This window comes from Amphiura filiformis, chromosome 4 (assembly GCF_039555335.1).
Source record: "Amphiura filiformis chromosome 4, Afil_fr2py, whole genome shotgun sequence".
Taxonomy (NCBI): domain Eukaryota; kingdom Metazoa; phylum Echinodermata; class Ophiuroidea; order Amphilepidida; family Amphiuridae; genus Amphiura; species Amphiura filiformis.
The window spans coordinates 70,570,909-70,584,030 of NC_092631.1; the positions used below are offsets into that span (position 1 = coordinate 70,570,909).

Sequence of the window (13,122 nt, forward strand, 5' to 3'; positions counted from 1 at the left end):
CTACGCTGAGTGCGCGCCAGTGGAATTACACTACATTTATGCACACCATCACCTTGTATTAACTAACGTTTGCTCTGATTGGTATATATGGTCAATTCCAGCGAAAAGCGGACAAAATTCTCTCTATGTTAACTTTCCACTTTAAAATGTCATTAATAAAGGAAATCACGTTATTGATGGAGCATATTATGTCACGTCCAATGTGCTCTCTTTGTGCATATAGGCCTTTACTAGCAAGTCATACCTGGGGACAAGTTATGATAGCTTAAATGAATTGGCGTTACCACGAATTCAAAGATAAAGCACCATATATGTCATTGAATGTCCTTCAATCAAAATGAAATTATTACCGTTAGAAAGAGCGTTTGCATGATCTCTCATCATATGTAAAACGATTGAATTCCACCAAAGTTTGTGGACTCTAGAGGCCATTAAGTCAATTTGGCTAATAATTGTTGTTACCAGCGTATCAAAAATAAAATGATCGTTCTGAAAAATGTTAAGTGAATATGCCATAAATGACTATATCATGAAACGAAGTTTCGTTCTATAATTCTGAGGTCCAAGTGATTATTTTATGCAAATACGTTTTACCCATAAAATTCCATAAAATCAAATTTGACGTTACCCACGTATCAACTGTTACCCACGAGTCCAGCAAATATAATTGCCATAACTTAAATTAACATTTAATGACTTTGGACACTGAATTTAGTTTGACAAGCGCTTAAAATTGTAAATCGTAAAAATAAGTTCACCTCTTTAAAAAAGAATCTACGATGGTTTAAACTTTTGTTACCCACGAATCCCGAATAGATGCTAACCTTGAAAAATAAGGAGATTGTTTATTTTAAGTTTAAATCAGCACATATTCAAGCCATGGGTATGCTATAATTTTGACAGTACTTACAGTTTATACACCTAAGAAACGCAAACCCCAAGCGGTACTATAGTACTTATAGCTTTACCCACAATTGGCGTTACCCACGAATCCAAGGATTTACTCAGTAAATTATATGTTTCTTATGCATCTTAACATTTTGAAAACATGCGAAATAGGTTCCAAAACAGTCCTGTTTAATAGCGTCCTCTTGAAGGTATACTGAAGCTGTATCATGAAGTTTTGATTGATTATCCTAAATTACCATTTTTGGGTAAATGCAATTGGTTAGAGAAGCGGGAATCATTGAAACACAATGGAGGAATAACCGCATGGTGGTTTCCAACCTTCTGTAATATTTTCTATTTTGCCGCTTACCAATACATACCTTCAAATATGTGTTACCCACGAACATTTTGGTTACCCACGAATCCCTGCTTAAATTATAGTTAACAATGTATTGATAGTGTTTTAGTTCATAGGAACTGTCAAACACAAGTTAATAGAATATCGCTGCATGAAAATATGGAATGATTTTACTAAAATAATAATATAAAACTGTTTGCTCTGTCTATTTGAATTTGGCAACTTCATTATTCTCAACATTTTTATACCCAAAATGCCATAATGATCCATTCTAAATGGATGTAGTCTGTATTTTGATTAAAATTCATTTTAGTGCCATTGCAGCCTGAATTATTGACATACGGAAAAGTATTTTTTATTTTTATTAAAAAGAATTAATAGGAATTGCTATTTTCCAGGCGCTGTTACCCACGAATCCATCCGAGATCCTCATCCTGCGACGAGATACAAAATCTAACTTTATATTTATATGAAGCATTTATTCTAATCTTTCGAAATAATACAGTAATGTTAAATGACAGCCACTTTGGAAAGAGTTCAAAGAATTGACACAATCTTAACTGTACACCTGGTTCTTTCTTAAAATTTGTAATAACCAAAATATTTCTTTGTAGATATATGTAATAAAATTCTATTTTACGTTCAAAGTCTTCACCGATTTCTAGTGTATATGAGTCACACATAAAATATTGAAAGATATTAAAGAAAGTGAAATTTTATGGCGTACAACAAGTGAAAAATGCTTGAATTGTGGGTAACATGCATATGCGCATTTAACACTTTATTTGGTCTAGCAAGAAAAGTTATTTTTCAATCCGATGGCACTTCCACCTGATGATTCACTAGACATGATCGTCTCATTTGATAAGTCTAGAATTGAAAAGGAAAACATTTTCAAAATGGCCCCAGAGAGAATTTTGGTCCGCTTTGGCTGGAATTGACCATATATATCTAAGATTATATGAATATTGGCCTGTAAATTTTCTTAGAAACCTTGATATGTGTTAAATAATGAATGTTCCTAAAATACTGAATAATGAAAGAATCGCCTCATCACTCAGCATGACATATGATGGGAAACTCCCAATCAACTTTCATTAGAAAAATAACATTGGGAATCAATGAGTGTTATTACCGTAGTACTGTAAAACGTTATCTAAAGTAAAATCTGACCATAGGATTTTACATAATTGTGAAAAAACAATAATAGAAATAAAGTTTGAGTGAAGCAATGTGTTTACAGTTGATTGAAGAATCAGAAAGTGTGTAAAGTACATTTCAATTTTCATTTAACATCTAAAACAAATCAAGTAGAAAATGTAATTTCTTCATCAAGTTAGACGTGTGGGAGTGATTCAGACATGAGATTCAGACATACACTTTAATTTTTATGTTGACACTATGTGAAGACGTCTAAACAGATTTAAAGGTTAAGATATTCACACCTGTATTGTTCTGAATCATGCTGAGGCTTTTTTTCACTGCACATGATGTTGATAAAGGTGTACCTTATTCTTAAGTTTTAAGGTACTTCCACCTAAAGTATTCCATCCTCAATGTAAGAATGGTTTTATTGATTCATGTATTCTTATTAATTTTATTATTATCATCATCATCACATATGAAATTAAGAATATGTTGCACTCAAAATTAAATTTCTTTCAAACTTGCTTTCTTACAAGCTTTCTATCTATCTTTAAAGTTATTGTTAAATTCATCATGCAACTATTATAATTCTGGATTTGTGTGTGGGGTGGGGGAATGGCGACTATCTGATATAAACCCCTGTTTATGAGTATATTTATTATAAATAAGCAGTTCTATTACTTTTTATCCTAGGGAAGTAGTGGACCTATAAATAATAATCCACTGGCAACATATTCTTTCAAGAAATGTCTTACAGGGGCATTTCGTGATCCACAGCCTCATCCCCACTTTTCTTGAAAAAAAAGTTGAGATTTATATACCACAGGAAAGCCCTGGCTATACATAATGTTTATGTATTTCTTGCAGATTAATTCATTTAGCAAAAATATCATAAACTTTGAATTAATTATTTTCTGGTGTAATATAGAAAGAAATTACACACAGTGGCCTATGGATCAAAATGTGATACACATAATCATGCATAATCCGCAAACGCAAAATCGGAATCAATTGAAATTTTCGAAATAAGTTTTTTTTGTGGATATCTATTGAAATATGTTATAAAATGAGGATGCTCTGATCACAAAATACTCCTTTAATGTTGTTGAAGCATGTTTGCAGACAGTATTATTATTATGAATAAAAATAGACATTGGTCTGAGACTTTGTTGATACATACATGTATAGCCAATAATCACTGAAGCCAATAATAGCCTGAGACTTGTTGATCCACATGGCTAGTTGCAGCTTTTCTTGAATAGCTGTAGTGATCCAGAACAAAAAGAAGTCAGCATGGTCAGTGCACCTTCATTCCTGATACATGTTCTTCCTAATATACATGTACACTGTATGGACAATCACCAAAATATCACCAGGGAAGATGGCCATTGCCATTATGACTTCTGAGTGTGGCCCTTCATCAAGTAGAATGAGCAATAAATTATGAAATGGTTTGAAATATAGCAACTTTTATTAGCAAGTTGGGAAAATTTATGTTTTTTATTATAGGTCTGATTAATTAGCTATACCTACCAGCAACAATATCAAACAGGTTGCAAAAGCATATGAATGATTATCATTCCGAAAAGAAACTGTGCATATTTGCATGAATGTGTAGTGTATAGTGTACTCTTGGCTGATGTAGACTCACATTCAATGGAAATAATATGTACAATCTACAGTCAAATCTGCAAATCCTGGTTTGCTGAAGCTGAATGACAGATGGCAATGACACCGTGACATTAATTCATCTGTAATTTTCTGTGGCAATGTTGTCGAGAAGATCTATGCATTATACAACATGACTTCAAAGATCATTTTCCAAATCTGAAAATGCAATGTCTGGAAGGGTGCAATGGAATGCTATAACAGACCATATGGACCACTGAACATGAAATATGGAAATTGGAATAAAAATTTGCATATTTTTTTGTTTATCTCAAATAAAAAAAAAAACTTTTATGGAAATATTTACATAAACAGGTGGTATATATTGATATAATAAAAAGTCGGGTTTCTATACCATTGGATATAAATTGATGCATTCGATATCGATTGACTTTAACGTGCGGATATTGCAACAAGACAACTCTAAACTGTACCAATACTGTGATGAGTATGAGTGATTCTGATGAATTAGACTACCGGCAAGGGTGTTTAGCTCTTTCTCCAGGAAGGCCAATGTTTGCAGTTTGGGTTGGAAGTAGTACTGGTATGTCTTTGGTTTGTAACATTCTGTGTCATGCTATTATTGATAAATTTATGGTGAGAATCAGCGTAGAGATGAACAATATGGTATGTACCTGATCATAATTGCCAAATTGAGTAGGTAATTTTTAATGCACTTGGTGTTGTTACATCCACACACAGCGTGAAACAATTCTAAATGTTTTCATATACAAGCCACAGCTACAATTGGGATATGCTGGAAATACTGAGACTTTCTCCTCAACAATTTTCAATGGCAAAAACTAACCAAATCTCTTTGGACACATATTGTACCAAATCTAGTCTTTCCCCTGCTCCCGCCACCAAATTTATGTATGTGGTGAGTTGCCGGTTTAATTCCATTTTTTTGTAGAAATCTCTGGAAAGCCACAATTTATTTAGAAAAAAATAAAATTAGTCTGACATTTACTGTAAAAAATGGTAAATCTAGATGCAATCCTACACAAGTCACCTGCCAATCACTTGTTTATATGAATCGGAGGAAATTCACACAGGAGCATTGTGCTACTTGTGGTTATTATAAAGTCGATTTCTCTGAATTGTTTTGACAAATTCAATCTGATGCTGTGGTAACTGGCTATCAAAATGACTATTAAGCCGAAAGTCGGGGGTTGTTTTCCCATGTTTTTCACGGACCGAGCTTGCAGAAAATCCAAATACATGGGGTGACAATTGAATCTCGGGGGTGTAAAATATTTTGCAGTGTAGTCAGGGGTAGGAGTAAGGTCCAAAAGTAGAGGGTCAGAGTTCACCCCCGAGCTTGCACATTCCCAATATATGGAGGGTGAAAAATTAATATATTTTAAATTTAGGGGGTCATTCACCCCCGATCGGGGGTTAATGCTACCCCTGCTATGAAGGTCAGTCCAACCTCTCTCATCTGGCCATGATGGGACCAAGCATTGCCCGGATAAGTGAAAAATCTAAATAAGTAAATTATGTGCAATTCTCCATTGAATGAATTACTCAACAGTGGGTAATAAATGACTCATAAAAACCTTATTACAGTCAGTTCTGACCAGGGTAATACTCAATTGTCTGTGTGACCCCCTTCACCAGATCACTGTGCCTGGTTGAAGTTTCGTCACTGTTATAGATCCAATTTTGGTTTACCTATAAAGCGCAGTGATTTAAAGCGCAGTGATTTATAGTGCGCTACGCACAGGCACAACACCTATCATTCCACAAACCATTAAACAACAATTCAGGGACGTTGCTGCTTCAAGAGCGCACACTCTAGACATTCCACAAATAACCATTGCAACCAGGATCAGCTCCCCGAGTTTTGTACAGGTTACAACGAGACAAATAAGCAGTGAGTTCCTTGTCCAGGGGAATTTCAAACTCAATTTTTCCACGTGAGCATACTAGGCACCGCCAGGGTTCAAACCCGCAACCTCTCGCACCAGAGTCGAACGCCTTATTGATTGAGCTAACTTGACCTATCCATATACTTGACGTAAAAAAATCAAAATAATAATAATAATAATGAGGCCCTTGTATAGCGCAGAAATACCTTTAAAAGGCCTCTAAGCGCTTTACATAAATATTCAAGCAATAGCAACACAAAAAAGTTATAAAAACAATGATAAAACCGCATTAAATATATAAAGAGATAAAAAAACACAAAGTTCAGAGAGTGAAACCAGCCCTCATAAACATGACCATACGATACAACGTGATTTAAAAAGCTAACATAGTATAGGCCCAAAAAATACAATATACATACGACTTATGTATCTTCCTGAATGTTCAATCATCCAAGCATCCTTGGTACATTGTATGTTTTGGGATGTCATTATATTGTAATGTAGTTATTATGGAAACTACACCACACTACATCAGAATTCAATTAGGGCCTACTGGTTTCAATTACTTGTGTACTGCTCTATGTGTTGTTTGCAGTTTCTTATATTCTGGTCTCCAGGCTGAATCATTCATATTCAAGTCTGGAACATGTGTTAGGGCAAATTTTCAAAATTGAATTAAATGGTAGATTAAGAATTGGAAGCATGCATGTCGTATCAAAATAACAAACCCTACATTATATTCACTATCACATACACACCTACTCCAACACACTCATCGACCCGTACACAAACACTTACATGTAAACAGGTGCATACCTATTCGCTGTCATAGTGCACGTTAGAATATGACCGTTGCTAGGTCAACTGGATCACACTTGCGTTGTTACGAACCACTGATCGAAATGATCACAACACAAAGCCTATGGCATATCAAAATTCGGGAACAGGTGTATGAGCCCAGGCTTGGAGCAGTAACCAATGGTTAAATGTGCACTACGACAGAGAGTAAGCATAAACATGATAAATACTTACACACACTGAATTGTTTAACCAAGTGGTCATATGTTTTATAAATTGGTCAATATGGTTTAATGGCATTTTTGAGGATGGAAGTATATACAAACCCAAGTCTCAGAGACATGTTTCTTTTGTTCTTTTCATAGCTGAAACACTGTCAGAAGATGAAGAAGATGAGGTCAGAGCGTCATTGAAGAGGAAAGGATCCAATGGGGGATATACTCCGGCACCAGGTGGCCCATTCTCAGGGCTAGTACCCAGTATGTGGCCACAAGATATTCTAGCCAAGCTTGCCCAGGTAAGACTGATAATAAAGAGTCCAATGGGGGATATACTCTGGCACCAAGTGGCCCATTCTCAGGCCTAGTACCCAGTATGTAGCCACAAGATCTTCTAGCCCAGCTTGCCCAGATACGACTGATAATAAAGCATCCAAAAGGGTGATACAGTATGGTACCAGGTGGTCCATTCTCAGGGCTTGTACCCAGTATGTGGCCACAAGATCTTCCAGCCCAGTTTACCCAGATACCACTGATAATAAAGCATCCAAAGGGGGATGCAGTATGGCATCAGGTGGACCATTCTCAGGGCTAGTAACCAGTTTGTGGCCACAAAATATTCTAGCCAATCTTGCCCAGATAAGATAAAGGATCCAAAGGGGGATACAGTATGGCACCAGGTGGCCCATTCTCAATGCTAGTACCCACTCATCTGGGTCGGTTGGGCCCGTAAAACAGATTTATTTTCTTGCTTAGTCTTATCTCCATAACTATAACTGTGAATGGATGTAATGTCAAGGTTTGAAAACTAAATAGTAGCATATGGCACTAATATTTTAATTAATGAATAAACCATGTTTGTTTTATGTCAATTTGTCCATGTTTGCTTTTAATATCATTTTGATGTCATATTAAAAAATACACGGATGTAGTTTTTGTAGGTTTTAATGAAGAACAAAAGTGAGATTAGGCAAAAAAAGAAACAAGTTTGTTTCCTGTAGCGCGCGCATTTAGTTTTTGACGGCTTATGTGCGCATTTGAATTTTTTTCACTTACACAGAAAAAAAAGTAAGAAAAAAACGGAAAAATCGCAACAAAAATTATAAAACATAATATTTCGCATTCAACTTTTTGGACCTGCTACAGGAAACAAACATGGTTTTTTTTTTACCTTATTGTGATAAATGTTGTATTGAGAATTTTCACATTTAAAACAATTTTCTTCTCCTGATCATCTTTCTTTCCTTGTTCATTTTCTTTCCTCTGTAGACTGAAGATGCAGGAGCTGGTATGGACTTCAGATATGATGAGTTTGGATTCAGGGTGGAGGAGGAAGGTTAGTTGAAAGAACAGCCATGGTTCATTGATAGAACAGCTGTGGTTTATTTGGTCTGTGTTCAAGTGTTTTGTAAATGTGTCCCCATATTACACAATGTGTTAGCAGCTTCACTCCCTGGTATGTCCACTGCTCATTAGGGATATGGCTTGTACATATCAATGGCTAATACCTGTTTCCATTCATTCTTGATCATTACCAGTCCCGTTACCAGTATAAAATGCTATGTTTTTTCATGCAATTGGAACTACACATGGTCCATCTATGGTATAATTGCTATTGAAAAATTTAGTTACAAAGTTAAGCTAGTGAATAGGTTCTTCTCATTATGAAACGGACTGTAGTTTAGTCTTCACAGAAATAGCACTAGAATGCTCAATATATGCATTGTCAAATACTGCCAATTAAAATACAACAGAAATGTTTCTTTCAAACAGTCTACCAATTTAATTTAAATCAAAGCTAGTGTTAATGTATCTCATGGTATTCTAGATGTTTTTACAACAAAAGTATCATCCTTAAACCTATATCTGATTTTAGTTTAAATTGTCAAAACTGTTGTAAATATTTAACAACAGAGAGTATCAAAATTTCAAAAAAATATTGAGGTAAAAAGGGCATGACAGTGTTTGTCACATCAAATTTATTATAATACTAGCTAAGCAGTGAAGCATTGACACGTTGCATGACATCTTCTCATAAAACTAATCACCGGCGCTTGTAAAGGTGAATTTATCCAAATACCTGGTGTATGATAAACTTAATGATAGCATAGCAACATCTGGTGGCTACGTCACCAGCAGCAGTACCAATAGTTGCATTGCAATTAAAATTTGATATGATGAACCAAACGGATGTACTGTTAAACTTGTTTGGCAACCTGGCAGTGCAATTAAAAATTGTAATATGATGAATTAAAAAAATATTTTGGTTTGAAATGTGAACAAAAATGGAAAAGCATAAATTTTGGTGTAAAAATACTCTAATAGATCTCCATGTAGTATATAATTGTATAATTTTTGTCTGCCTTGATTGTATTTTGATGTTCAACTGTTTGTGGTTTTTATCATATTCCATGTGCATTCATTTGTTGCTTATATAAAGGCCCATTCAGTGATTTGCTCATCCGGACGATCGTAAAAATCATAAAAATTCAGATTTTGGTACCTTTGTCATTGTCATAGATGTGCTAACATAGCCTGCAAGTGGTTAAGCCGAAAGCTGTGTATTTAAGACAAAATAAGATATTTTACACAAATCTGTAATTTAGATACTGACAGTATCTAAATGTGACCATCCACCACGAAGTCGGCTCTAGATCATTCCTAATATATTTTACATAGAAATCCATATACTGTTTTTGATTGTATCTCAAAATGGAAAATGCCGACTTTACGACCAGTTTGTGGTGGATGGCCACAAATTAGCTACATGTATTTGAATGGGGCTTCAATTTAGTCAGTACTGCTGTTTTGTTTTGTTTTCGTTTTTTGCCAAATTTGTCATTTCAAAAATACCAAATGACAATTTGAATGACTTATCCTTCACTTCTAAGCAATTTATAAACAATTTTAATTTTTTTACACTTACACTATGATCACTGAATGGCTCTTTAAGTTTACAAGCTTAATCTTTATTTTTGTTTACTGTAATTTTAAGCTATTTCAAATTGCATTTAGGCATGCTAGATGCACTATATATTTATTATGATTATTTTTTGTTTTCAAATCCAATTTTCGATTCCATTTGCACATGGATTTTTCCGACAGTTTATGTACAATATTTGGTTTCATGAAATAGAAATATAAAAGAAAATATTAAATTTAAAAAAAAAAGGCTTTTAATTGCTTTAATAGCAGCAATTGTTGTTTAATTTTCCACAAGAGGTCGTGGACAAGAATTCATCCTTTTCAAAAGAGAGTGGTGCTATTTACTCAACAGATGCAGCCGAGCCTAATTCCAGTAAGCTTCTCAGTCAGCCTTTCATAGAAGACCCTCAACACAGACTCAAGTGGGTCGCTTACTTTGAGTTTGCTCATAATCAAGAAGTGGGCGATCTCACGTGGGACAAGGTAAGCAACTTAAGACTTTTTTTTTCGTTTTGTGTGTACTTAATTTTGCACTTGACTAGCATTTCCTAGGGATTTACAGGATGACGAGCTGTATTTTTTTAGTTTTGGTTTTGGCCATTTTAAGGCCATAATGTATGATCTTAAAATATGAAATTATGACTTTATGTCCACTATTATAGTCCATGTTAAATGACCAAATTAGCTTGTGCGGTTTCTTTCATGTTCCATTGTTATTTAAGCTTAAAATGGACAGAAAGCCTTCCCGGCAGTTATTACTTATATTATTTCAGCATTTTGGGTAAATATAACAAAATTAAAATTTGTCGGAAATCATACATTATGGCTTTAACTACAAACCTGCAGTGTACTTCTTAATATCTATCCACGGTCCAGACCTGTAAATGCACAAGCTAGGCTAGTTGGGCAATTCCTCGTTTTCCTGTACTGTGTGTCATTTTCGAGATTTTGTAACACTTTTAAGCTGTTCAGGGGTAAAACGCAGCTCATGGTTATTCCCAGAATATCGTTCTTGAAAATATGATGTCTTGAATTTAAGTAGAACCCCCAAGTGTTGAGACAATGCCTTGTTCCAACTCCTACTTTTCATTCTTACTCAGACTGAGCTCAGCTGTAGGTATCCCCTTCTTAGATCTGCCGTCTTTATCTGCACACTGTTAGCCATGTATGATATAGGAACTCCTGATTACTGTAATAAGTACTGGTATCTTATCCTTGTAATTGATCATGTGGTTGCAACCCTATCTGCCGCAAGTCATAATTAAAGGTTAAAATATAAAAAATGTAAATATCATATGTAATACAAGAAAACAATGAGTGAAATTATAATGGTAAAAACAGTGCAGCTGTCTAGTCAGGCAGTCATAATTATCATAACAAAATCTATGTACGTCAGTATTTTTATATGGTGTAATCAGGCACAACGAGCCACCGTCGACCTGTGACTTTTGAAATTTGATCGCAAGTTGTATGTGTAGTTTTCATTTTAATGGAGAAAATTTGTAAACATGTTTTTTTGTTTAAATTGCTTGCTTTTTCACAATTTGTGTATTGTGACAAACTGGGATATTTGTTGATTAAAAGTATGCACAAGCTGGTCAAAGATTGTCAAATTTGAAAATTTTGTTTTCAAAAGAAGTACAGAATTTGTCCCCTTGTTCATGTAAGGAAAGTGCAAGTAACATATCGTCAGCCTGCTACGCTAAATGCCTAAGTCATTCTTACATGTTTCTCATTTGCAATTTTGATTTTCTGAGTAATAAACCCATAATTCATCAAATTTCGAGCCGCATTTTTTATAACTTGTGGAATACATCTCTTTTGATGTATTCCACAAGCATGACAAGTTAATGAAGAACGCGGCTAGAAATTTGATGAATTATGGGTTTATTAAGGGGGTACTACACCCCTGCCCAATTTTGTGCCTATTTTTGCATTTTTCTCAAAAATTATAGCGCATTAGTGACAAGTAAGATATGTATATTATAGGGGCAAGGACTACAACTTCTGCACTGGGAATTTTATTTCAGCACAGACAACAGTTGTGGAGTTACAGTCAAAAATGAGGGAAAACCAATATTTGATCAATAAATCAATAACTACTTGTCTTGAGTTGCTAAATTTTCAGTGCAGTAGTTGTAGTCCTTGCCCCGATAATATACATATCTTACTTGTCACCAATGCGCTATAATTTTTGAGAAAAATGCAAAAATGTGGACAAAATTGGGCAGGGGTGTAGTACCCCCTTAATCAGAAAATCAAAATTGCAAATGAGAAACATGTAAAAATGACTTAGGCATTTAGCGTAGCAGGCTGACGATATGTAAGCAGATTACAAAAATAACTTGATATAATCAGGCATGACTTTTGAACCTGAGCATTAAATGAAACCAACTAAAAATTCCTATAGCAGCCTCGACATTACTTATTAAAAGCCAGATTTTTTGTAAGCAGATTACAAAAAATAATTTTTTTATTAAATGTTTCAGACCCAACAAAAATAGCCATGTATAATTTCCTAGTAAACTCATTTTAAAAATAAAGTGTGCTGTAAAGTTCCTTTACCAAATATTCTCATTTTGATTAGAGAGCTAAGTACTTTTTATTTGCTCACAAATATTTGCTCACTATGCAGTAGTTTGTTCAAGTGTTTTCCTTGGTTTCATAAAAAGATGCTCACCAGTTATTGGTCTACTGTACTATATATACTATTATTTACACTTTCTAGTCAGTGTCTCCTGGTACCTGTTTGCATAACACCTGTACATATAGTATCAATATCACAGATAATGATTCATTGTAGGAGTGAAACACACAGATATTACTTTTGAATACATTTTATATTAAAAGGTTAGCATTAACTTAGCAACTATTTAAAACTGTTGTGATTTAGTAGTTTACAGCATCTTGCGAACGGTATTGAGCTTTGGCAAAATTTGCATTGATCATTTCATAGTGAGTGTATAGAAGAATTCAAATATCACAGATATACTTTTGTAGGTCCTGTGGTTCTTGAGTTATGTTGTAAAGAGGGCTGAAACAACAACACTTTTGTAAAACTTACATAACCTATTAACAACAATAAATCAAGCAAGTTTTCAAAGTGGTATTTTTCAATAATATATTGATTTAAGTAATGAAAATTGATTTTTTGGTTGCTTCGACCAACAATAGTTACCACATCTACCCTTAATTTTCCTTTAAATAACAAAGGAAGTGTGGCTCTTTTTTGTCTCATTTGCTGTACAAC

At 34.4% G+C, this 13,122-nt stretch overlaps 1 protein-coding gene across 3 annotated transcripts in view; it reads left to right on the forward strand.

Moving 5' to 3' along the window:
* LOC140151331 (small G protein signaling modulator 3 homolog) overlaps positions 1–13,122 on the forward strand; it is a 104,714-nt gene that overhangs the window by 25,156 nt on the left and 66,436 nt on the right. For all 3 annotated transcript variants that reach the window (XM_072173639.1, XM_072173641.1, XM_072173640.1), the window contains exons 2-4: positions 7,095–7,246; positions 8,217–8,283; positions 10,225–10,355. In XM_072173639.1, the coding sequence (XP_072029740.1) occupies positions 7,095–7,246; positions 8,217–8,283; positions 10,225–10,355 (350 nt within the window). The remainder of the gene's footprint in view (positions 1–7,094; positions 7,247–8,216; positions 8,284–10,224; positions 10,356–13,122) is intronic.